Source organism: Pelophylax lessonae (assembly GCF_965119305.1).
Source record: "Pelophylax lessonae genome assembly, chromosome: 5".
Lineage (NCBI taxonomy): Eukaryota > Metazoa > Chordata > Amphibia > Anura > Ranidae > Pelophylax > Pelophylax lessonae.
Genome location: NC_138772.1, coordinates 80,600,125 through 80,628,016, shown reverse-complemented (window position 1 = coordinate 80,628,016; position 27,892 = coordinate 80,600,125). Strand labels below are relative to the sequence as shown.

Genomic DNA, 27,892 nt, shown 5'->3' with positions numbered 1-27,892 from the left:
AACACCTCCAGGTAGCAATATTGCAATACATTTTTTAGAAAATTACAAAGCTGCAGCTTGAAAAGGAAATGTAATGTTTAATACCATTTAATTATAATATGAATTGTGTCGCAATTGTATACGCTCAATTATTTTTTCTATTTTTTTCGCCACTAAAGTGGAGTTACCCAGTAAGGTTTGCAAAGAATAAAATGCCTACAATTATCTATAGGTATCTGTTTGTAGATTGCCATTACCAAATGAATTAAAAAGTTTCTTTCTTGTAATTTGTATGAGGGGGAAGATCCTCTTTAATATATGTCAAATCTTTGCATTACAGAAAGGCAAATAGACTAGTATAGTCTCATTAGAGCTTAGATTGCTGTTCTGATTTTACCTCAAGCTCTTGTTTATCCAGAGAGTTTTCTTTAACCCATGACACTACATCCAAAACAGATGTGTTGGGATCTAATAACCTAACAAGAGGAATGTTGGCATTCTTCTCTTCTAAAATACGATATTGTAATGTCATTGCCAACATGGAGTCTATTCCCAGAGACCACAGATAACTATTCATAGTGATGTCACTCAGGGTGAGATTTGTAAGTTCACTTACTAATGACATAATGTAATCTTCAGGGCTTTGTTTGTTGTTCTTTAATTGCTTTGTTTGGCTTATGCCCTGGCTGTTGTTCACATATTCCAAAACTAGTTTACTTAGCCGCTTTTTCATTACTGGATTGTATGAAAGAAGGCTGCTAGACAGAATTTCAAAGTCAAATTTGACTATGGCCTGTTGGGTATTGTTTAGTAAGAGACATTTCTTCAAGTGCACATGAATCTCCTCTGTGCTGAACAGAAGTATTCCTTTTGCTCGTAAAAGGTCATGAATCCACTGTTGATTAAGCAGTAGTCCAAGATTGAGGCCGCCCCAGTTTATTGACTGAGCAGGAAGGCCAATATTTCTTCTGAAGTGGCAGAAAATGTCCAGAAAGGAGTTGGCAGCAGCATAATTAGCTTGTCCTGTGTTTCCAATGAATGAAGCAATAGATGAGTAACATACAAAATAATCCAGTTTTTGGTTTAATGTGGCACGGTGAAGGTTGACAGCCCCATTGACTTTTGGGCTAAAAACCTTCTCGAAGAGTGACAAATTTAACTTCTCCAAGATGCTGTCATGAAGGACAACAGCGCTGTGAAAGACTCCTTTGATTGGAATATTTGGGTAGGTTTTTTCTATTAAATCAATAGTTTTTTTCACTTCAAGGTAATGGCCGATATCACATGACATTGTGATTATGTTAACATTCTCCACTTCACTCTGTGCTTTCAATAATTCTTCTTCAATTTCCTTAGTTGGATTTCTCTTTGAAAGAATCAAAATGTGGCCACCTCCATTGTGTAGAATGAATTTCACTGTTTCAAAGCCCAAGCCAGTCATGCCACCTGCCACAATGTAAAGAGCATTGTGCTTAAAAAGCACTGGATCATTGGAAAACATTGGTATCTTTAGCGTTGTGTTTTTGTTAAGCTCAATTAGATTTAAAGTCTGAGCTCTAAAGTAGCTGGATATTGTATTATCCAAATTAGATTTACTGTTAGATGGCTGAATTATGGCTTTTGACTGGATGATGGGGATGTCTGAAGACAGTGACTGTACCCATTTGTATATGGCTTTTGCAGACTCTTGTAGGTATGCTCTTTGGAAAATGGTAGCAAGGTTAAGAACATGTATGTAAATGTCTTTTCTGCTGCTGAGTGCTAAATTGTGGAAATCTGCAAAATCTTTATAGTCATGTAGGATAACAACATCTTTAAGAAGGGGGAGCTGGGTAAAGTCTTGTCCTGAGATTACTTCTGATGTGGGAAGAATAATCATGGCACTACACATTTTGCTATTACCTCCGATTCCTGGAGATATCGTTGTTTCCCAACCTCTTTGTTTTGCTGCCATTAATAAAAGTTTACAAAAAACTGACATTTCTTCCGTTGTTATGATCGTCAATTTAGGTTTATCCTTTGGACATGGTAGTTGCTTATGGAAAATTTCCCATGCTAAAACAAATAGTGAAATGAAAGGTGAATCTCTTAGCACTGGAACCTTCTTCATCAAAAAGCAGACCCTTTCAGGAATCATCACTTTGGAGTTGGCAACTGTTGGATAGCATGCAGCAACTCTATCCCCAACTTGAATTTTCTGGACATCTCTTCCAACGGCTGTTACAGTTCCTGCTAAATCTAGAGCAACTAGCTTATATTTATTAGAAGCCATGTCATTCCAGTACAATGTGTTTCCATATTGCCAGCTATATTGACTAACTGGAAAATAGTCTTTAGTGTGGGCACCTATTATGTCAATTTTTATCTCTACATCTTTGTTTGAGAGCTCACTGAAGCCAGACATATTTGGTTCAGCAGAAAGATCAGTCATAGTATGAATATCTGAAGTACACAAAGTAAAATTGTCTGATATTTCTAAAGGTTCTGTTTTTTGTCTTATGTTTTCAGTATCAGAATATATAATTTCACCTGTGAAAATACTGCCCTCTTTTATCCATATCTCTGGATGATCTTTTGGCTTGTAGTGAAGAAGAACTTGAGCAAGTGCTTCCACATCTTGTGGACTTGAAGAGTTAATGTCAATCATCTGAAAGGTAATGTCTGGCATTTCAGTTACACAAGCATGTGTCATCCCATTGAAAACAAAACCAGGGTTGATGTGATCTACTGTACCTTCTGTTGTTCTAAACGTGACTGTCCTGATAGAAGTTCCAGAGCCCTTCTGTCTTACTGCCAACATCAGCTGACGGTAAACCTCACAGCATTTTGCTAGATATTGTGTAGGATTGTTTGGAACAGCATCACTGAGTCTATGAATTCCCCACATAAATACCACATCTTTACATTTACTGCTGAGGATTTTGTGTAACTCGATGTCTGAATCCCAGCTCGTAAAGTTAATATAGCTCAATCCCTTGTGTATGTATGTTGATAATTGCTGACTCACTCCATGGTTATCTGCATAAATTATCATACTTGGATTTTCATTTGATACATTCTTCAAGCTTGGTGCTTGAGTCCAATTCATTTGGAAAAAGGCGTTATCCTGTATTTTCATTGCTTGTCTCACAGATACCAACCTGACATTCTTCATCTCTGCTAGAACTGAACCGCTGACATCTGCAAAGCATCCACACAGTTCAAAATGATTTTGTGCTATTTTTGTTGTTTTCATGTAGATCACCATTTCTTCCTGTAGTGGATGAAAAATTGTCAGGCTTTCTATGGAGGATGGGAAGACAGCAGTAGCTCCTTTGATTTTAGATCCTAATAGACAAACCATTTGAAGGAAATAGTCTAAAATCACTGGGTGTATGTGGTATTCGTACATTGTTTCTTTTATTTCTTCACTGACTTTCACTCTGGCTACCGCTTCATTAAACTCTTCCCCATAGTAAACATCATACAACTGTTTGTAAACTTTCCCATACTCAAACCCAAAGGCTGACAAAAGTTCATAAATGTCTTCCTGTTTGAAAGCAGTCTTGCACCTCTTGACAACATTCTGAGTGTCAATGTGTCTGTTACTGTCTATTTTACTGTTATTTGTGTGGAGTTTTCCTTTTGCATAAACATGTGAAGTTAAAATTTCAAAATGAGTGTCTTGATCTTGTTTGTGTAGCTTTACTTTTAGCTCCTGAGATTCTCCTTGAAGAATACATGGATTGAGCAATGCTATACTGATTTTCAAGAAGTTTAATGGCACCCTGGGCTTCAAGATCGCAACCGTAGCTGCCAATCCAAGTTCTACAAAAAAAGCACCAGGAACAAGAGTAGACCCCAAATTTTTGTGCTCATAGACATACGGTGTCAGTGATTTTGATAGAGAACATTTAAATTCAGTGAAATCCTCATTAACACTGTGCAGCAGCGGATGAATGGCAGAAACTGCTAATTGGTTTCCTTGCCTGATTTTCTCAAAATTGGTATCTTGGTGGTTGTGCTCAAAGTGATACCTTGGAATTGAAGATGGAGAAGATTTATACTTTGAAAAAAGATTGCTCCAATTAGGATTGCATCCCTTTTTGAAAAGAGCAGTCAGAAGGGAAAAAATAGTCTCATACTCATTTTTGGGATGCACAGCAGGCATAACAATTGTATCTGGTCCAAGAATCTCAACAATGTTTTTATGTAGTGCTCTGCGGGGCCCAATTTCGATAAACACAATGTGTTCTTTATTGTTGGCAGAAGCTTTTATTGCTTCATCAAATACAACTGGCTCACGAATATTTTTGGCCCAGTAGTCTCCAGTTGTAAAATCTCCTTTTGTTGCTGGCTTGCCAGTCACTGTTGAAATTAGTTTACATTTCAAATTATTTGCATGTAAGTTCTGTAAATTGTTTTTTATGTCATCCAATATTGGTTCCATCAAGTAACTGTGGTATGCAGTAGGGACATCTAAAACATGGAGAAATATATTCCTTTTGTTGTATTGTTGGGACAATTGATCACTTATCCTCTCTATAGCTTCTTCAACTCCGGAAAGTGTGCATGAGGAAGGACTGTTGTATGCAGCAATGCAAGCTTTTTCATTGTATGACAGGATCATATTTGATATTTCTCCTACTGGTACATTTCCAACCACAAGCATTTTCCCTCCAGAAACCATATGTTGCAATTTGCACCTGTGATAAATAACTTTAACAGCATCTTCGAGTGAAAGAACACCAGAACAATATGCTGCAGCAACTTCTCCAACAGAATGTCCAACAACACAGTCTGGATTTACCCCCCAGTGTCCAAGAAGATACACCAATGACACCTGGATAGCAAAGAGCAGCAACTGTGCAACATCTGGGCGGGAAAAGTCATCATATTCATTCTCCAGCAATTGTACCACAGAAAGGGAAGTGTAAACTTGAATCATCTTGTCTACCTCTAAACATTTTGCTCTAAACACTTCCTCGTTTTCTAGCAAAACCTTGCACATTCCTTTGGAAAGGACTCCATTCCCACAGAACACAAACACAATGTGAGGACTTTTCTTGACTGTAGTTGTCTGTGTATTTACGGATGAAAGCTGTTTCTGAAGATTAGGTAATGAAGACACTAGAAATGCAGCTCTGTATTTGAAATTAAGATGACTTCTTCTGCAGGCAGCCGTGTACACCAGGTTCTCCAGAGATAATGATGATGGCATTTTGCTCAGCTCTTCTTTGGTATCTTTAATGCTGAGTTGAAGTGAATTGTCGGAGGCTGCTGAGAGGATAAATATTTCAGCAGGTCTGTTTGAGTGATGTTTGGGGTTATCCCCTTTGTATTGTTTAATGACAACATGAGAATTAGTGCCTCCAAAGCCAAAGCAATTAATGCCAGCCATTCTTCCACATTTTACATCTTCGTGCCATTTTTCAGGGGCTGTTGGAACAACTAATTTGGATTCCTCAATTTGTTTAATACCAAGTTCTTTAGAATAATGTAAAGATGGGGGAATCACTGTGCGGTGCATCATGAGCAGAACTTTTATCAATCCAGCCATTCCAGCAGCTGATTCTGTGTGTCCAATATTTCCTTTAACTGATCCAATCATCAGAGGCTTCATTCCACTTGAGCGCCTTTTTCCAATGACATTTCCTATACTGGTCACTTCTATTGGATCCCCAACAGGTGTTCCAGTTCCATGAGCCTCAACATACTGTATAAAACATGGATCTATAGCTGTGTAGATTTGCTTTAACAGTGACTCCTGTTGATTTTGAGATGGTTTGGTAATTGGTGTTACTGACCGCCCATTTTGATTAATTGAGCATGCACATATAATGCCCCAGATTTTGCTGTAATCGTCTTTGGCCTATAGAACGGAAAGAAATCAGTTTATCTTACTTAATACATAATATGGGGAAATATTTTAAATAAACCACGTAACAAAGTTGATTTTTGTTCATCTACTAGTTGTTAGAAAGTAGTGAAATATTGCAAAACAAATTAGAAATTACATTGGTTACTTTTGTATACAAAGCAGTAGCTCCCAGATTCCAGATTTTTCTTTGCAGCAGGAAAAAATATGTTACAGCCTTATTCCAAAATGGATTAAATTCATTATTTTCCTCAAAATTCTAAAAACAATACCCCATAATGACAATATGAAAGAAGTTTGTTTGAAATCTTTGCAAATGTGTTAAAAATAAAAAACAAAAAAAGTCCCATGTACATAAGTATTCACAGCCTTTGCTCAATACTTTGTTGAAGCCCCTTTGGCACCAATTACAGCCTCAAGTCGTTTTGAGTATGATGCTACAAGCTTGGCACACCTATTTTTGGGCAGTTTCTACCATTCTTCTTTGCAGGACCTCTCAAGTTAATCAGGTTGGATGAGGAGCATTGGTACACAGCCATTTTAAGATCTCTCCATAGATGTTCAGTCGAGTTCAAGTTTGGGCTCTGGCTAGGCCACTCAAGGACATTCACAAAGTCGTCCCGTAGCCTCTTCTTTGTTATCTTGGCTGTGTGCATAGGGTGGTTATACTGTTGGAAGAGGAACCTCCAGAGCGCTCTGGAGCAGGTCCCTGTACATTGCTGCAATTATCTTTCCCTCAATCCTGAGTAGTCTCCTAGTTCCTGCCACTGAAAAACATCCCCACAGCTTGATGCTGCCACCACTATGCTTTATTGTTAGGATGGTATTGGCCAGGTGATGAGCGGTGCCTGGTTTCCTCCAGACACGACGCTTGCCATTCAGACCAAAGAGTTCAATCTTTGTTTCATCAGAACAGAGAATTTTTTTTTCTCATGATCTGAGAGTCCTTCAGGTGCCTTTTGGCAAACTCCCGACGCACTGCCATGTGCCTTTTACTGAAAAGTGGCTTCCGTCTGGCCACTCTACCATACAGACCTGTTTAATTGAGTGCTGCAGAGATGGTTGTTCTTCTGGAAGGTTTTTCTCTTTCCACAAAGAAACGCTGGAGCTCTGTCAAAGTGACCACCGGGTTCTTGATCACCTCCCTGACTAAGGCTCTTCTCCCCAGATCGCTCAGTTTGGCCGGGTGGCCCACTCTAGGAAGAGTCCTGGTGGTTCCAAACGTCTTCCATTTACGGATAATGGAGGCCACTGTGCTCATTTGGACCTTCAGTGCTGCAGAACTGTTCCTGTACCCTTCCCCAGATCTGTGCCTTGAGACAACCCTGTCTGAAAGGTCTACAGACATTTCCTTGGACTTCATGGCTTGGTTTGTGCTCTTACATGCACTGTTATCTGTGGGACCTTAAATAAACAAGTGTGTGCCTTTCCAAATCATGTCCGATCAACTGAATTTACCACAGGTTTTTTATTTTTAATAAATTCGCAAAGATTTCAAACAAACTACTTTCATGCTGTCATTATGGGGTATTGTTTGTAGAATTCTGAGGTAAATAATGAATTTAATCCACTTGGAATAGGGCTGTAACATAACAAAATGTGGAAAAAGTGAAGCGCTGTGAATACTTTCCGGATGCACTGTATATACAGTAAAAATACTGTATATTTATACAGTATCTCACAAAAGTGAGTACATCCTCACACTTTTGTAAATATTTTATTATACCTTTTCATGTGACAACACTGAAGAAATTATACTTTGCTACAATCTAAAGTAGTGAGTGTACAGCTTGTATAACAGTGTAAATTTGCTGTCCCCTCAAAATAACTCAACACACAGCCATTAATGTCTAAACCACTGGAAATAAAAGTGAGGACACCCGCGGTCCCAGCAAATCAATGATTGATACCAGGAGGCGGCCTCGCATCGTTCTGGCCGTCAATGGACCGCGGGCCACCATTTAGTGACGGCTGCTCTACAGCATTGAAGATCTAAGATTGCCAAAAGATTTACATAACCTCAGTGTGTTAGATGCCTCTGTGCTTCCTAGACACGTGCAATTTGCAAATGTGCAAATTTGGACACATTTTTTTGTTATTCGGAGATTCTGATTGTTCCGAATCTCCAAATCACAATAGTAACAAATTTCAAAAAATCCAAAAATAATTATAACAAAATAACAAATTAATTTATAATCATTAATTTAATAATTCAGATGGCATGATGCAGTAGTTTGAGCCTTTTGTTAGTGTTTGAAAGATCTGAATTGATTTGGATCCATTTCGTTTTTATTTTGCATTAATATTTTTCACTATTATAAAAAATTAACTATCTATGAAATGGAAAAATATTACAATAAATACAGTAAAGTATAAAAGTGAAATACAATGATGATTTATACTTATTGTGTTTATTGGAGGTGGATCTATCAGAACCTCCAAATCATAACAAAACAAATGACTCAGAAATTCATTACTTTAGGATGCATGTGACTCAAGTTGATATTGCCCAATTAGCTCATTCCACTTCTATTTGTGGGTTGGACTACCAAGGATGACTTAGAGTGCATAAGTAATCTCCCAAAGTAACAAATTAACACGTTAAAATAAATATATAGCCAATCTTCTGAAACATACTAAACAAATCCGAATATACAAAACTAATCTGAATATACACAACTAATCCGAATATACAAAACGAATTCAGAAAACAAATATGACAAAACGAAATGATTAATTTAGTGAATGAATCCGAAACTAAACACATTTTTTCGTTGTGCACATCTCTAGTCTTCCTTCTTCTAGCCCCTAAATCACTACAGTGTCCTGTAGTGATATAGGAACCAGCAGATGGTATTGCAGAGCATTCTGGAAAGCATTGGCATCCGACACTCCTGGAATTATTCAATGTAGATAATTTTTTTGCAAACTGTGGGCCAAATTTAGCTGACTAACTCTTTAATGTGACCAGTTCATGTCTAATGTGAGCTGCATTGTGTCCACTGAGGGCCACATTTTTGCTAAAGGCTAAGCTCAGCTTTCAGGAAAAAAACATTAAATGCACATATTTTTTTCCACGATAAATGTGCATTTATTATTGTTTCCTGCAGGAGCCTTCAAAGCATTGCAATGCAGGTACAATATCAGGCTCCTGCCGACACATCCTTCAGCTTTCTTGCTCGTACCTTTTGTACAGGCTTACTTCTAGAAAGATAGAGGGAGTGTCAGTGGACTACAAGGGCGCTCATTAGTGCACTTGTGGTACATTGAGAACTACAAATCCATCGCAACTTGTAGTTTCTTTATTCATAGATCCTTGTGAATGAATGACACCAAATGAGGAATCCCCACCTGCAAGTAGTGAGAGGGTGAGCAGGGCAGGTACTGGAACATGTCACAACCTAACTACGGGTGTAACATAAAACATGCTCCAAAGGTTAACTTATACTTTAATTCTAGTAAGAGATTTTGGCACTTCAGAGCTAAACTCGCTAGTAAAATTTTGCTTCATATGCAAGTGCACTTTACATTTTGCCTATATATGGTTTCTAAGTTCTCCAAATATATTGATTTTCATAGTTCTTGCCTGATTTTTTATGGTCTGATAAATGACTGTTCACGGCAACCTTGATCATGCTATGATCTGCAAAGCACCTTGCTGGGATGAAGTCAGGCCTTCCCTCTGGCATCAGCTCCCACCCTCTTGGTATATACAGTATGTGGGAGTCTAATATTACTTTTGCATATATCCTCCTCTGTTTGCCATGGAGTTTGCTTGTGAGGTTGACTGCAATGTTATAAAAATACTCTAAAATTAGGGTTGGAAGAAGGTACGTGCAGTGAGTAGGAGACTCTTTTTAGGAAGTCTGCACTGGGAATGATCAAAGATGGGGTCAGCTTTGACTAGAAGGAGGACTGCTTGGCCTGTTATGCCATGCCTATCAATCCTTTTTAACTGGGTTTCTAGTACTTGGTACAGTTGACTTGGCATGTGGGAGTTTAACCTTTTTTTTAACTGATAAATTGCTCAATTTACTTCTGCTTGAACATTATGTTAAAAATTGCAGTTTATTATACGTAATCCCAGGAGAAAGGAGCCAATTTATTATTTATTATTTAGCTACAAAATGGTGTAATACTGTTTAACTTGTTTTTAACTCATCATTTAACTAGAGAGCTATTGGGAGTGCATTCCTTTATTTTTCCTTGTTAACCACTAATTGCTGCAGAACAGGAGCGAGAGCCCTGCATTTGGCCCATAAAACACGAGGTTGGCATGCCTGGCTTACATAGAGGATTATCTTGGTTTAAAAGTAAAGAAGGACATATTATATATTACAGGTAGATGAGATCTAGAGATTATGATTTTAACCCACAGTCTCCCATTTTTTTGAGAAAATAAAATTCGTTTTAGATTTGCATACAGTCAGGTCCATAAATATTGGGACGTTGACACAATTCTAATCTTTTTGGCTCTATACACCACCACAATAGATTTGAAATTAAACAGACAAGACGTGCTTTAACTGCAGACTTTCAGCTTTAATTTGAGGGTATTTACATCCAAATCAGGTGCAAGGTGTAGGAATTACAACAGTTTGTATATGTGCCTCACACTTTTTAAGGGACCAAAAGTAATGGGACAATTGGCTGCTCATCTGTTCCATGGCCAGATGTGTGTTATTCCCTCATTATCCCATTTACAAGGAGCAGATAAAAAGTCCGGAGTTCATTTCAAGTGTGCTATTTGCATTTGGAATCTGTTGCTGTCAACTCTCAATATGAGATCCAAAAAGCTGTCACTATCAGTGAAGCAAGCCATCATTAGGCTGAAAAAACAAAACAAACCCATCAGAGAGATAGCAAAAACATTGGGTTTGGCCAAATCAACTGTTTGGAACATCCTTAAAAAGAAAGAACGCACCTTTGAGCTCAGCAACACCAAAAGACCTGGAAGACCACAGAAAACAACTGTGGTGGATGACCGGCAAATTCTTTCCCTGGTGAAGAAAACACCCTTTACAACAGCTGGCCAGATCAAAAACACTCTCCAGGAGGTAGGTGTATTGATTGTTGACTTTGACACACAGAGAAGACTTCAACAGAGTGAATACAGAGGGTTCACCACAAGATGTAAACCATTGGTGAGCCTCAAAAACAGGAAGGCCAGATTAGAGTTTGCCAAACAACATCTGAAAAAGCCTTCACAGTTCTGGAACAACATCCTATGGACAGATGAGACCAAGATCAACTTGTACCAGAGTGATGGGAAGAGAAGAGTATGGAGAAGGAAAGGAACTGCTCATGATCCAAAGCATACCACCTCATGGCGTGGTAGTGTCATGGCGTGGGCATGTATGGCTGCCAATTGAACTGGTTCTCTTGTATTTATTGATGATGTGACTGCTGACAAAAGCAGCAGGATGAATTCTGAAGTGTTTTGGGCAATATTATCTGCTCATATTCAGCCAATTGCTTCAGAACTCATTGGGCGGCGCTTCACAGTGCAGATGGACAATGACCCGAAGCATACTGCGAAAGCAACCAAAAAGTTTTTTAAGGGAAAGAAGTGGAATGTTTTGCAATGGCCAAGTCAATCACCTGACCTGAATCCGATTGAGCATGCATTTCACTTGCTGAAGGGAAAATGCCCCAAGAACAAGCAGGAACTAAAGACAGTTGCAGTAGAGGCCTGGCAGAGCATCACCAGGGATGAAACCCAGCGTCTGGGGATGTCTATGTGTTCCAGACTTCAGGCTGTAATTGACTGCCAAGGATTTGCAACCAAGTATTAAAAAGTGAAAGTTTGATTTATGATTGTTAATCTGTCCCATTACTTTTGGTCCCTTAAAAATTGGGAGGCACATATACAAACTGTTGTAATTCCTAAACCGTTCACCGGATTTGGATCTAAATACCCTCAAATTAAAGCTGAAAGTCTGCAGTTAAAGCCCATCTTTTTTTCATTTCAAATCCCTTGTGGTGGTGTATAGAGCCAAAAAGATTAGAATTGTGTCGATGTCCCAATATTTATAGACCTGACTTTATGTGTGCTAACTGTTTGACCATTCACAATGGGGTGCATGATGATATAAATCTTCCTAGACTTCTGTTTAAAGAAAAGATGGTCTGTATTCTGGTGATCTGGAGCATTCTTGCTTGTGATGCTGTGACAGTCTTGCAGGCACCTTGCACCCTCTCACATAAAAAATAAAAAATGTCACTTAGAGGTTCCTTACAGCCAACAATTAGAATCAAACCTGCTTTGGAAGATATAACCTGTTCCCACTAGTCATGTGCATATATGTCGCCACTTGGTGGGTGGGTGGGCTTTTTACGTCAAGCTGCCACATATATTGGTCCATGGGAAATGGGCTTCTGTGGCGAAAGCGTGCTCACTGCAGACTCACAGCACAGTAAGTAAAATTTAACAGGAAGCTCACGATGCATACTTGTGATTGGGAGCTTGTGATCATGCGACTTCTGTGACAGCCAATTACAAGGTTCCCATGATTGGAATGCCCGCCTCTGCCTCCCTGCATTTGAATTTCCTTAAAGAGCCGGGGAAGAGGCAGCGGGAAGAGGGCTAATGTGATTAGTTACTTAGCCTGTTAGATGGTATGTAAAATGGTATGTAAAATCTCAGTGCAGCAGATTTTTAACTTTCTGATTTTAGCCCAGTTCAATGTTAACCGGGGCATTATTACCGCACTGAAGATAATCACTGATTTCACACTGATGAGTTGTTTATAAGCTCAATAGTTCATATTTGGCAATCATTTTTTTTTTTTTTTTTTTTTTTAGCACATGTAGAGGAAATGAATTATAGTTTACCTGCTTTAAAGGTTTGAGAACAACAACACCACATCCTTCCCCTCTTCCATAGCCATCTGCCTTTTGGGAAAACGGTTTACTCGTTCCATCAGGGGAAATCATATTTGCCTTACTGAGAGTGACATAGGTATGGGGATCAAGAATGCAGCTGGCACCGCCACATATTGCCATCTTGCAATCTCCTGTAAAATGATTATTGCATAAAAAAATGGATAATGCATTTACTTTTTCAAAGCCTAAATAAACCTAGTAAATAAATGGCAGGATTTGAGATTAATGACAGTTCTTAGTCTTGATATTTTATTTTTTGAGGACTAGTTGGAGGTTAAAGTGGTTGTAAAGTATAATTGTTTAAAATAAAATACAAAGGTATTGCACAGAGTGGCCCAAACCTCTTCCTCTGAGGTTCCCTGCCGACACCCCTGCTCCTCCACTTCTGCGTGTGCCCCAGTGGCGGAACTACCAGGGTCGAAGGACATGGCTCTGGTATACCCCAGGCTTCCTCTTCCACCGCTCAAATTTGCAGTCGCTTTTAAATTCACCTGACCAGTAGACCACCACACCCCCGGGAGCCAAGCTCAGCCGATTGCGAACTGGTCAGCTCCAATGCTGCGCATGCTCGGTTCCAAAGCTGTCAGATTAGTAATCGGCTGTGCTCGGCTCAGGCTGGTCAGGGTCCGCAGAGTTCCCCTTTACATCAGGGTCCGCAGAATTCCCTTTTGCATCAGAGTCCACAGAGTCCCCCTTTACACCAGGGTCCGCACAGTTCCCCCTTGCACTGTAAAGGGGAAGCCTGTGGGCTCTGATGTACTATAAAGGGGAACTCTGATGTAAAAGTGGCTCTGGGAACACTGGGAACTCTGATGTAAGTGGGAACTCAAATGTAAGGGGCAGTTCTGTGGACTCTGATGTAAGGAGGAACTCTGTAAAGGGCCCCAAGATGGTTCTAGGTTTGCCCCTGGTGTGCCCCATAGCAAGCAACTTGCTATGGGGGCACGCCTGGGGGCTCACTTCTGAGCCGGGCTGTGTGCATTCACAGACACACATGCCTGGTTTGGCCCTGCTCCCTCTTCACATCTCTGGTGCCAATGTGTTTTATATATTTTTTTCTTTTTTAATACTGTCACCAGAGCACTATGGTGACATTGTACTACTCTGGGGGTAATCAGAGACAATGTCTGGCTACACTGGCATACTGGCATAATGCATACCTGTCTGTTTTTGAGATGGGAATGAGGGACACCTATTAGCAAGAGTATGTAGGCATAGGACACACCTCCTGCCACGCCCCGTAAAGGGAGCATCATATAAAAAAAAATGATTAGTTAAACCCACAAGTGCTTTTTTTTACCACTACTGTTCCTTTATACTGGCTTTTGACATTTATAAATGCAACAATTTATGAATCTCATGAATATGAAAGTATTTTATCTTGCTCAGCTTTAACCTTTACTTGTTTTAAGGAAAGATGGAGTTTGTGGGAGGCCTACAGGGCTTCTTAAGGCTACACTTATGGCTGTCATTGTTCTCTTCCTCTTTTTGTTTCTCTTCCTTGTATTCTTTTATTTTTTTTTCTTCATCAGTCCTTGCACGGGGCGGAGGTGGGTGCAACCTTCCGGGGCTACAAATGTTCCCAGTCGGGTGTCACGGGAGGGCTGCACTTGCCAGCGAACTAACGCTCTCATAACCTTATTGAACCACGAACTACTCACATGGTTGTCTCTAGGAGACTAATGTTCGAATATGTTTATCATCTTTATGTTCACATGTTGAAACTGTATATATGGATGGTCTACCCCATCTGGAATTACTTGCTAATCTTGTTTACATGCACGTGGTTACTGTTTGATGTTGTTACTCTGTGCCTTGTATTTTGGAAAACCCAATAAAAATGTATTTAAAAAAAAATAAATAAATGCAGCAATTTAGAAATTGGATAAAATGTTTAGCACTGGGAAACACATTTTGAAAGATTAAAAGTGCATTTTATATACAACTATATAGATCAGACCAAAATGAGGAATAAATGAGGAGGAAAGAGGGACTTTGTTCCAATCACAAGTGTGGGACAGCTGCATCTCAACACTGGTGCTGCAGCATGAAGGTAAGTATTGTTGGCAGAGTATTGAAATGATGCGCTGGAAGCTTCTTGAATACATTACACTATAATACTACAGCAGCACCTGCTGCATAGACAGGTATAATGCATATGTAGTCACAATATAGAAAAGCAACTTGCTGCTTGTTCTTCCAACAAGTATGAAGGTTTGCTTGTGTTTTTACTTAACTCCTACTTCTCCTATAAGGATCAGTCTATTCAGAATTTTCAATAAATCAGTTATTAGTAGATGCTGTAAAATAAACCACCTAATATTTTGGGGAATGCAGTATGCTTTAGTTTTTGGGTCACACAATCCCTTTTGAATTTTTTTAAATCTATTTTATATTATAAAGCATATAACACGAGGAGATGAAACACACAAAGGAAACTTTCAAAACCTCCAAGTTAATAGGAACAGAATTTAGGAAATATGACAGAGGTATCTCACTGTTGGAGATAAATAAGGCACCGGGGCAAACTGAACCCACCAAACTCCAGCTATAACTAAATTATCACTTTTGATTGGACTTAAATAAAGGCAGTATTTACTACAAATACAACCTGGTTATCACTGTCAATGTTGAAATCACTCTATTTCAAGTTCATTTTAATTTAATTTCTTTTAGTGTATGGTCAACTTATTAGGCACTGCTAAGTAAGGGAATTTTACCTAACCTTTTCTAAATGTACACTATTGTGTAATGATGATAAGCTAGTTTTGGAGGCATCTGTAGTTAATTGCCCTAAATTACAAAAACCATGAAGGAATTTACAATGCAGCTATTTGTTTAGGGAAGTATTGCCCTAAACAGTTGCTTGGGAGGCTAATACAATCCAATCACCCACTGCTATGGTGGCCTTTAGTATACAGTACCTTGTCTGATGGATTGGCATGCATAATATAGTGCAACAAGGGAGGAAGCACAGGCAGCATCAATTGACATAGAAGGTCCTGTAAAATTGAATTGATATGATATCCTGTTTGCTGCTAGGCCTGTTGCAGTGCCTGTTGCACTGAAGTGATTGATCGTTTCAGGATAATTATTATAAACAAATTCTGCATCTTTGTTCATGAGACCTGCAAAATAAAAGGATTGTTTAACAAAAAGAATAAGGAATGTGCATTTTGTAAATGTTTACTTAAAATTAGCCTAAATTGGATGTAAACCCTCTCATATACCCAGTGAAGTGAACAGCCTCAGATGATACACAGAGATTAGTTTTACATCCATATCTGCTGTCTTCAGCTTAATATATTCTTTAGAGTGTGCACATCGTGTTAGAAATTCACTCTTCCTGTTCTGCACTGGGAGTGTTGTGTTGGTATACATTATGTGACAGCTGATTGAAGGAAAAGCACACACCTTAACTCCACATAGGCAGAGCAAGGAAGGAATGTGCTGTAAATAGACCAGCTCTCTGCTAATCTATGTATAACACCCATCCCTACACCAAATTCAGCCTGGTTTTATCTCAGTTGACAGAGAACTTGTCAGAAGTTATCAAGCTGATAACAGAAGGACGAAGCAGGAGAAAGCTACAGGACTTAGTGCTTTGGAGAGATGTAAGAAAACACTGCACATAGATGTGCCTAGGTCAAATTTCGTGAATCAGGTTTCCATCCACTTTAAAGTGTTACTGCGCCTTTATACTTATAGTAAAGCATCCCTTGCCCCAGCACCCCCCACCCCACTTCCCTGTCTTATGCCACCCTGTCTTCAATCCAGAAAGATATCACTGGCAAAGCCACAATGCCACTTGTCAATATCATCTTCTATTCAATATTATAGAAAATTATTATGCCATGACTGGAGGAGTGAACCGAACCTTTGCTCAATTCAATCATCCAGTTGTGTGCAAGTAAAAAACCTCTTTGGTAAATGAATCTGACTAGTTTCCTAAAATTCCTGCAAACCTAACTCTGCCAGCCATGTTGTAGTGTCCCTCCCTCTACTGAAGGAAGAGCAGTCCTACATTCTCTAGACTGTAAAATAAAATAGACTTCTCTATGGTAACCCCCAAAGTATTCAGACATGGGGAATCAAGTGCATCGACCTCACCAATAGAGTTCTTAAGAGATTTGAAAAACTGTCAGTTAATTTAGTTCTCAGCTGTTAGTTCTCAAGTAATTGTCACCACAGTATCACCTGTATAGAAAGTTCATATCCTGTAGGAAGGTACGAGTCGGTGAAAAGAACTACAGCATGTGGTAAGAGCAGCAGGTGTTTACACATCTGAAGGCGGTGGAGTATGAAGACGGTTGCTAGAAAGGAAAGTATGGGGGGTGGGGCTAAAATTTAACTAAAATAAAATGTAAAGAGCACTTGTACTAATAAATGTGTGGATGCTGCCACTTCTCTTGCTCTGAGACATTCAATAGAATTCCTATTGGTTTCATGTGTTTGACCACTTTACCAAACCCAAGGGAAACTCTGAGCCATAAACACCCTGAATATTTGAACTTATAGATGAACTGTAGTTCTGACCACACCTTTGGAAAATGAAAGATCCCTGGCTGCCATGACAACTTCAGTACTTTATGTATCACTAAACACAGATAAAACTGAAAACAACTATGTAAATTTGGAATTCTGTCTTTACTCTGACTTTCCTTATCGCTATGATTATTCCAGGTCTGTCTAAGAAAGTACTGAAACCAGAGACAACCAGGCAACTAAAATTTTCAAAGGGAGGTCTCTCAGTATATGTTTCCTTTTAGGAAGAAGCACATCTAAAAAAGAAAGAATAAGTATTTCAATACAGTGGGCTGAATGTTTGTTGCCAGCCGTAACTGAACTTTTCATATAATTCATGTTCTTCACTGTATTTTACAAGCCAAGCATGTCTGACCTGAATTACTGCTAAAATTGAGAATTTTCAAAAGATGTTATGAACAGTGCAGACATATAATTCAAGTGCCTTGTACTTTCCCTACCTATGAAGACTCCGGTGTCACTTCCACTGATGCTCTCTATGGGGTACCCAGCATCTTCGAGAGCCCTATATGTACATTCCAACAGTAGTTTGTGCTGTGGATCCATGTGGTCAGACTCTGAATTATGAATTCCAAACAGTTTGTTGTCAAACATATGAACTCTAGGATGCAGAAAAACAAGGTTCATTGTATTATTATTATTTTTTTCTCTTTGGGTTGATTTCTTAATGTTTGCACTTTGTTGTATTTTACATAATAACAAATGTTTATATATATATATATATATTTCCAAAAGGTCTCCAAGTCAGATATTGGAATTGACATAGTCTCCCAGGTGTGCAACCAATAAGTAATTAAATGGTGACCGCGCTAAAACTAATCGATGGTCTCTTTCAAATCTTACTTAAAAGTGTATGAATATCATCTCATTTCAATCAACAGGGGCATAATAAATTCATAATCGAAAACATTATTCAGTATGTTAAAAAATAATAAACCATCCCCTCCTTCGCTTTTATTTTGGAAGGGGACCTACGTATCTAGGGGTTGCCCCAAGAAATTTGAGAAGGTTTGGAGGGCGTGGGTTGAATCCTCAAATACGGTGGGTTAGATGTATTCTATTTATCAGTTAAATTAGACACTGGCCCTGCGTAATGTAGTTTGCATTCTACAATTTGAATTGTGCACTAATGTATCCGATATTCTGTACTTTATGTTGCTGATGAGGTTGAACTTTGAACTGTTTCGATATTGTGTTTAGCCATGTGCTGAAGGGGGCTTGATCATTTGAAGCTTAGGGGAATTCACCTCCGGGGGCCGGTGCTGGCCTGTGTTTTTTTGGCATGGGCCTGCACTGACCTTCTGAACTCGGTTCTCCTGACTGATGTTTAGGGTGATGGTGCCTGTTTGGGGGGGGTGGACACTTTTTTCTTGTCTACTCTGTTTGATGTTCTTTTGTAAACTGTATAAAAATAATTAAGAAAATAAATAAACCATCTGGCGAAAATTGTGAATTGTCAAAATGAATAAATACACAAAATAAATGAAATCTCCACAAAAATTAATTTATTTCAAAGTCCGTAAAGGATATAAATAATAACATGTCTGAAATGTCTGGGCACAACAAAATCAAAAGTTCATGATCTCCACTCCATGGCAAAGTGTAATGTGCTGTGCAAATCTTTAAATGCGCAAAATTAGCACTCGTTGTCCTTCACCTCCTGATGACAACAGATGTCGAAATGCGTAGTGTGGAGCCACACTTTAAGTGACTTCATCTCTCAAGAGCCCATTCACTCACAGCTTGTGGTCACGTCTGGAGCTGACTGTGCTAATACATCATATGAGCTAAATACTGTACCTTAGTGTCGGGCATGACACTACAGCATAATGATTTGAAACACTGACCTTAGGAATATTGAAGGTAGTTAACCCATGAGCTGCTAGAAGGAACAATTGGTTTATGTGATTTTACCTGTTTAAGATTGTATTGCCTATGTGGTTATCTCCTAAAATTAATTAATTTTTGTGTACACTTTTGAGGAGGGTGATTATTTCTTTTATCCTTTAAGGTGAAGGACACCGGGTACTGATTTTGCACATTTAAAGATTTGCACAGCACATTGCACTTTACGGTAGAGTGGAGATTATGTACTTTTGATTTTGATTTGCACAGACATTTTGAATATTGTTATTTTTCTCTTTTATGGATTTTGAAATACATTTATTTTTGTAATGGTTTTTCTTTATTTATTTTGTTTATTTATTTTTTTATTTATTTTGCCAATTCACAATTAATACCAAATGCTTTATTTATTTATCATATTGAATAATGTATTCGATTATACATTTATTATGCACTTGTTGATTGAAATGAGATGATATTTATGCACTTTTAAGTAAGATTTTAAGGAGACCATCGAAAAGTTTTAACAATTTGATTATTTAAAAAAAGTTAATGTTGTTTGAGAGAGTTTAGTTCTGCTTTAAGCACTTAGTCATGGGGGTCAGTTTACCAAAACAGTAGAGAAAATCACTTTGCTAAATGAATGGCTGCTTAGCAAAGAAAATACAGTGAATCTGCTTTCACATCATTCATGTGTAATTAAAACTCTTAAAAGAAAATTTGCATGTTCAAGGATATTCTAAGTTAACACAGCTTTGCTGTATTCACTAGCTTTGTGAGCATTACATTTAAAAAAGTGATCAGCCTCATAATGAGCTTGAAATACAGTATCTGCAGTGCAGAGTAAAAATTGCAACATTTAGTAATTATAGAGAACAATTTTTTGTTTCTCCTGAAAGTTCCTGTTTACTCCTGATTATATACTTATATTTCCAGTTACTATTACTATTAAATATTATGTATTTTTACTGGCAAGCAATTTAGGCCCCTTTCATTGTAGTGCGACTTGTCCCGCGATTTTGGACCGCAAAATCGCATGACAAGTCGTTTTCCATTATTTTCAATGAGCCCCATTCATATCAGTGCATTTTGAAGTCGCACCGACTTCAAAGTAGTTCCTGCACTACTTTGGCATGATTTTAATGCGTTTTGAGGTATATAGCCCTGAGCCATTGCTCAAAATCGCGGCAAAGTCGCGTCAAAATCACGCAGCGTTTTTGTGGCAAAATCGTGGAAAATCGTGCCGCATAAGTGTGAAAGGGGCCTTAGGGCTGTGTCCCAAACCTTACAGAATACACTTGTCCTTCTAGAAAAGCCCCTCGGCTGGTGCATATTTTTCCTGGCTTGGTATTATCTAGATCACACCAACGTTTGGAATTAAATCTTTCCTCTGGTATCTCACTTGTGCAGCTCCTTCCCTCAACAATAACTTTCCAAAAGTTATCAAGTCCTTCCCCTGTTAAAGAAATCATTACAATAATTAAAAAGCATAGTTGCTAAAACATAAGCAAACAAAAATATCTAACAATATATTGTTGAAGTGGACCTAGCATCTCATATATTACTTCATGGTACATAAATGCATACTACCCTTGCAGGTATTTATTCCCTCTCAAAGATATCATAATACTCCCCTGATAATGCCTTCATCTGCTTTTCTCTGTCTCCACAAGTGCCATCTTTGTTCAGGCATCATTCAGGGTCTGCATCTACTTCCTGGACTGAGATGCTGGGTCAGAGATTGCACAATTAAGTAGATCCTGGGGGCCAGGCAGTTCTTGGCTGAGTTCACATATTCTGACATATACAGTATAAGCCTCCTGTTGCAGCCTATTAGCTTTTGACAGAGTTATAATGCTGGGATCTGGTCACACAAGGAGAGGAGACTGAGGAAATTCTATTTTCTGTCTGGAACTGACTAATGATATCATCTCAGCCTAAGGAGAATAACTTTACTAGTACTCAAAGACAGCTTTTTTATGGAAAAAAATGTACAGTTCTTTTACAAAGGCCATTCCTCAAGAGGTAAAACCTTGAAATTGTAATGGTGGAATAGGCGGACCGCTACTTGTTTCTCGTAGACCTGCTTCTGTGGTCAACAGTGCCTCAGAACATCAATGTCCCAGTGGTGGCTATGCTGGTGTGGACCCTCTAATTACACTATAAAGGATACCCAAGAGAGTTGGTAGGCATACCTAAGAAGTGTTTTCTGAGAGCAGGTTCACGTTAGAGCAGGACACTACAGGGCAGATTAGCCCTGGAAGTTGTAACATGCTGGAGGACTCTAAGAGAGAATGGTCCCTCGTGAGAGCAGGTGATGCAGGATTTCCCAGGGTATAGAGTCTAAGGGCCAGTCAGTATTTATCACGGCTCCTGAAGATGGAGATGGGCTTTGCTGCTTGCTGACCACAGGTTCACCCTATTTAAGACAAGGACTGAGATATAAGAAGGTACCAGGAAGTAGGTCTGGAGCTGGAAGGTGCACTGCAGTGACAATCCAGGTGACAAAGTTGGTTGCAGACACAGTAGGGAAGGTACAGGTCATTGCTCAGTTCCGGCAGCAGACTTGGATTACCAAGAATTAAACAAATGGTCAGAGCACGTAGCAAACTTGGATAGTCAAAAACAAAGCCTGTGATAAGATAGCCAGGCTGGGCAGGGACTGTTTATATTAACCAATTCCATACCGGGCCAGTTCTGACATTCCTCTCCTACATGTATAAAACATAATTATTTTGCTAGAAAATTACTTAGAACCCCCAAACATTATATCATTTTAAAGCAGAGGCACTAATATAATGGTGGGTGTTGCATATTTTTATGTCACACCGTATTTGCGTAGCGGTTTTTCCAATGCAAATTTGGAAAAAATACACTTTAATGAATTTTAATGCACAAAATCATACCCAATGTTGGTAGATATAAAAGATGATGTTATGCTGAGTAAATAGATACCAAACATGTCACACTTTATAATTGCATCTGCCTGTGGTACAAGGCCAAACTACAGTACCTAAAAATCTCCATAGGCAACAGTTTAAAAGCCTTTACAGGTTACCAGTTTGGGGTTACACATGACATCTGAAGCTAGAATTATTGTTCTTACTCTGACATTTGTTGCAATACCTCACATGTGTGGTGCAATCGCCATTTAAATATGCGTGTGGGACTAGTATGTGCTTTTGCATTTGTGCACAAGCACAGGCGGAAGAGGGTGTGTAAAATTCTTTTTATTTATTTTTTATTATTATTTATTTAAAAAAAAAAAAATATTTTTACACTTTTACATTTTTTTTTTATTAACTTAATTGCTATTACAACGGATGAAAACATCTCTTGTGACAGCATGGGCCATGACAGCTACCCTTTATGGAGAGATCTGGGGTCTTTTAGACCCCAGAGTGCTCCTATGGCTTCCAATGTAGCCGATCAGACGCAGATCGGTCTGATCGGCTGGTGACTGGCAGGTAAACAAACAGCCAAAACTGGAAGGGAAATAATTGTTTTAATTTCTGGTTTATGACGTCACACAGTGGGAGGAACAACATCAGTTGTTGTTTACTTTCCCAACTTTACCAGGCTCCCTGATCGCACAGGAGAGCCCCATAAGGGCTGTGGCGGTGGGAGGGGGTGGGACCCCCTTCCATCGCCTGTAAAAGTAATCCAGCGGCTGTTCAGATTAATTTTACTGGCATCAAAATTGTTGGCTGGAAATTCTGATACCTCAGTCATCACGGCAGCTGCAGCAATGACTGAGATATCACCCTTACTTTCCATCAATGTACCGGTATTTTGCTGGACGAGAAGCATTCAAACAGCAGGTAAGACCAGCTGATGCTGACTCAATCAGTTTGCATAATGTCTTACAATTATGCTGGTGACCATAGGTGTGCGCAGCCTACTGCATTAGAATGTGCCACCCTAAGTTCAAACACACATACCTTTCTTTGCAGCCTCAGCTGCACTGGTCAGTGAATGAATAGAAAGTGCTCTGTGCTGAGCGACTTCCTGTTCATTCTCAAACAAAAGCATAGTAAGCACAGTTTACTATTCTTCAGTTATAAATGAACACAGTGAGTGAGTGTGCTCACTATGTTCATTTAGAAAAGGAAGGGTCCGGTAAAAGACTTATTAACTAGCCCTTTCCCCCTGCTCTCCAGCCAGAAACTTCCCCCGCAGCAGCTTGGGGCAGAGGAGAGAAGAGGAGAAAAAGCCAGCAGCACTTCGGGGGGAGGGGGAAGCAGTAGGTGGAGCTGGCACTGCACAGAGTGAATGGGGTGTGCCCAAGCACATCTGGCACACCCCCTGCGCACACCTATGCTGGTGCCCTTTATATATCAGAAATGTGATTTAACTTTCTATTTATTTATTTACATTTCTTATAACATCTTTTGGTTTCATACACTAACCTCCAGGGAAATTGCATCCTATTCCAACTATTGCTATCTGATCTTCCTGTTCATCCATCTCCTGGTATTCCTGTAAACAAAATTCTGAAAAGAGTGAGAAAACCAAAGGAAAGTTGTATCTCATTTATTCATGGGAGACAAAGGGAAGTGTAATTCTTTATATATACAGCACCTGTGAGAATGTTTGTGGGGACAAGATTTTACATTTTACATTGCTAATTTATTTGCAAATTTTCTGTATTGTTTTCTAGAATTGTTACATTGTATCTCCTGTTTGAAACCCTATGCATTTCCAATGCTCCTCAGCTCCATGTAGCTGCCTTAATGTGGTATTTTACTACTGCCCATAATGAAAGAACATTTGTTCAGAAGAGAAAATAGCCTAAAGAACATTCACTCATTCGTGTCCGATGCACACAGAAAACATGTACATGCAGATTCGCTGGAGGAATGGTTAATAATAGGGATAAAGGGTGGTTATGCTAGCTAGCTATAAATAGATCTTGTTTCTTCTGCACCAAAAGATTTTATCTTCCTCTGTAAACTGAACTAAGTAGACAATTCTGTAATCTGATTGGTGCCAGGATTAAGTAATTCCAATACGCATGCGAGGGAGTTATGTCACCCTAGCAAGGCCAATAACGATGGCCAAACATCCTGAAGCTGGCGAGAAGATGGTGTCAATGAGGGAGTTTTCATTGCTGGAGTGGAGGTGAGTATAGTTCTGCTTTAATAAATTGTTGAAATAAAACAATAGGCTGAGAAACTCATGAACTCGTCTTATATTGACCACTACCTTAACCATTTAAGCCCCGGAGGATTTGGCTGCTCAAAGATCAGGGCCTATTTTGCGATTTGGCACTGCGTGACTTTAACGGACAATTGCGCGGTCGTGCGATGCTGTACCCAAATGAAATTGACGTCCTTTTTTCCCCACAAACATAGCTTTCTTTTGGTGGTATTTGATCACCTGTGCGATTTTTACTTTTTGCGCTATAAACAAAAAAGAGTGACAATTTTGAAAAAATAACAATATTTTTCACATTTTTTTTATATGAAATTCCCCAAAAAAATGTAAAAATCAAAATTTTTCAACATTTTAGGCCAATTTGTTTTCTGCTACATATGGTAAAAAAAAACCGCAATAAGCGTATTTTGATTGGTTTGCGCAAAAGTTATTGCGTCTACTAACTACTGGAAAGATTTCTGTCATTTTTATTGTTTTTTTTTTTTACTAGTAATGGCGGCGATCTGCGATTTTTTTTTTTTGCGGGACTGCGACATTGCGGCGGACAGATCGGACCCTTGACTGACATTTTTGACACTTTTGGGGGTACCGGTGACATTACTACAGTAATCAGTGCTATAAATATGCACTGTTACTGTAAAAATGACACTGGCAGGGAAGGGGTTAACTTTATTGGTGATCAGTGGGTTAAATGTATCCCTAGGGGTGTGATTCTAACTGTGGGGGAGGGGGCGTGGCTGGTGATGTAACCACAGAGACATATGATCCTACATAGCAGGATCGTATGATCTCTGCAGTTACACCAGGGAGAATGACAGGCGGCTTTGTTTACATTAGCCGTCTGCCTTTCTCCCTGTTCAGCGGGAGATCGCGAGTGACCGGCTGACATCGGAGCCACCGGTCACTCGCGCGGGGATATTAGTGAATGAGCAGGGGCTGGCGCCCGCTCGCCCCCTAGAGGCTCGTGGGTGAGCGACGTAGCCCTACGTAGTTTTGCCTGTAGGGGGCTGACTGTCGCAGTAAATAGTCGTGCGGCGGTTGGCAAGTGGTTAAAGCGGAGTTCCGGCCTCTAATACCTTTTTTAACTAAAAATACCCCTATAATACTAATCGATTGCCCTTTACAGAACCGCTATTCTCATACTTACAAGGTGTACAGTATTGGATTTTAGTCAAAATCTTACTTATAAAAACGCTGTCTGTGCGTGGCCATCTTGGATGTGGGCATCTGAAGCCTCAGTGTAATCTGCTGTATCCTTCTTCCTGATTCCAGGGAGTGTTATGGGAGTTCTTCCTGATTCCAGCCTCCTGGAAGTGATGACAAACAGCTCCCAGGATGCAATGCAAAGGCGGAAGTGATGTCGGTAGCCGTGGCCACAGAGGGGGGAGAAGGAGGAAGTACAATCAAAAATGCCCTGAAAATAAGGTAAGGGACCCCCGAAAAAAATTGAAAATGCCCAATTGTTGATCAGCATAGCGAGCACTCCAGGAATCACTAAAGTTGCAAAATAGGCTGGAACTCCGCTTTAATAAACATTTCCAGCAGCTGTTGATGAGACCTGTGCAGTGGCAAGAAGGTCTTCTGTCACACAACAGTTTCAGCTCTTGCCTATTGTAGGATGTCTTGCTGAAATGGCCTGCTGCTGATTGTGCCATAGATTTCATTTGTACCTAAATGTGAACTCTGGCATGGCCATTTCCATAATACTGATTTTCCTCTGTCTTGAATCATTGTTATATTGGAGGGCTTAACATGTTTGTGTTTTAAATACGAGGAGATCTGTTTACCAAAGACACAAACAGCAATAAAACCCCTTTCCCTGCTGGCAAAATATTCTCCCATTTCTAGTTCCACTGACACCTTGTTAATCAAGATGTGATAGGATGTCACCGAGAAAGAAAGTAAAGAGAAATCTTACCAACAGGGAAACAGGCATAATTAAATATCTATGTATTATAAAAGTGTAGCGCTAAAACATATCCTAGAATGTGAAATCTTAGTGTCATCCATACATTTAAATACAAAATGTACAATAAGGTGCAATGTGCAAAATATTCCAAAAAAAATTCAAAGAATATATATAAACATTAGTCCAGTTTATGTGATAAATAAAAGGTCCCCAAAAAAAAATAAAAGGATCCTGGTGCGATCTTGTTGTTTATGGATGTCAACAATCACAAATTGTGTAACAATCACCTATGTGTGAACATCCACCACCAAAGGAGATATTGCACTTACCAGAGTGTGTGGACTCAAGTACCGTAGCACTGAGTCAACCACGCTTATATAGTTGAAGAATATGGTGGTCAGCAGACAATTCTGAGGGTCTCACATCTCAATCTCATGATAGGGTTATCTCTTAGTTGAATATATCATGTGTTCCATGGGACCATAAAAATACAAGAAGCCTCCACATAGTGTAAAACTGTAGCCACTGAATTTATTTAAAAAAGTAGAACACTTACATTATATAAAAAGAACAAACGCCTGTCATAATATCCAGTAGGGGATTGACATCTGGAACACAATGGCCTGGATAACACTGAAACTATCAGGCCATTGCGTTCCAGATGTTTATCCCCTGCTGGGCAAAATTCAGTCCCCATCAGAAGCACATATGACAGAATGACTATGATGACAACTTGGAGCCAGGGATAGAACATAGTCACCCAGTCACAGGAAGTGGGTGAACAAGGACCTTCACGGCGGAGTCACCATTTAAGGTTTGCACCTACAGTACAGGTAACTTATTTAATTAATATGCTTTTTAGGGGGTGATAAATTAGCTTTTGCAAGCATGATTAGTGAGCAGTCGTAAATACACAAAACAATTTTATGATGCTTTTAAACTAACATATTGGTAAGGGGGTGTCTCTGCTGCTTCTTTAGTGAGTGTAAATCATGAGAGAACAATGGAGCACCACAATACTGTCACCAATAGAGTACAGTGAGAAATCTTACAGCTGTACAACCTGTACTTTCACATTATTGAAGGACATACTCTTTTTTTGTTAAACAGCACACAGCGACATATTGAAAATGTATGCAAAACTGCAATATTAAAAATGTAGGTGAGTTTTGGTCTCTTGTCAATTTTATCATGGGTTAGGATAGTATAATGTTAAAGGATGTTGGAGGTTTTGAAGAGCCATTGTAGGTTGAAAGAACACCTATGTGCTTGTGGTGGCACGTTAAAACGTATTGTGGTAGAATGAGCTGTATCTGAGTGTTGCAGTGCATTCCCAATAATTCTGAACTAGATCCCAAAGCACATATACAGTAGTAAGTAATGCACCAGCCCTACGACACATAGCAATGCACAGATGTGAACGATTTGTGGTGTTTTTTGTTTTTTTCTTGCAACTAATTCATTGGAGATAGGTCTCCTCTATTTTAGCTTATCTATCGCGGCATATCTGTTAGCAGAACAATTTATTATTTATCTGGTTGGTTTTGTCCACTGTATTGTATACTGTTGCTTTTTTAGTACTTCATTTCTGTCTGACACTATTGTTTTAGATCTAAATACATAACAAAATTAGACACAATTTTCCTTTACAGCTATCATTTTGGGTGACATTATTGATCAGATGTATCTTCGATACTCCCACGCTATATCTACCT

The 27,892-nt window shown here is 39.1% G+C and overlaps 1 protein-coding gene across 1 annotated transcript; it reads right to left on the bottom strand.

Annotated features, from left to right (window-relative positions):
- Positions 1-346: 346 nt before the first annotated feature.
- LOC309555686 (uncharacterized protein) lies at positions 347-23,578 on the bottom strand (the record flags this gene model as incomplete). Its single annotated transcript, XM_082257726.1, has 6 exons — positions 347-5,830; positions 12,671-12,852; positions 15,646-15,849; positions 17,707-17,867; positions 20,408-20,567; positions 23,521-23,578. 6 exons carry the CDS (start codon positions 23,576-23,578, stop codon positions 347-349), a joined length of 6,249 nt encoding a protein of 2,082 aa, XP_082113852.1.
- Positions 23,579-27,892: the final 4,314 nt, after the last annotated feature.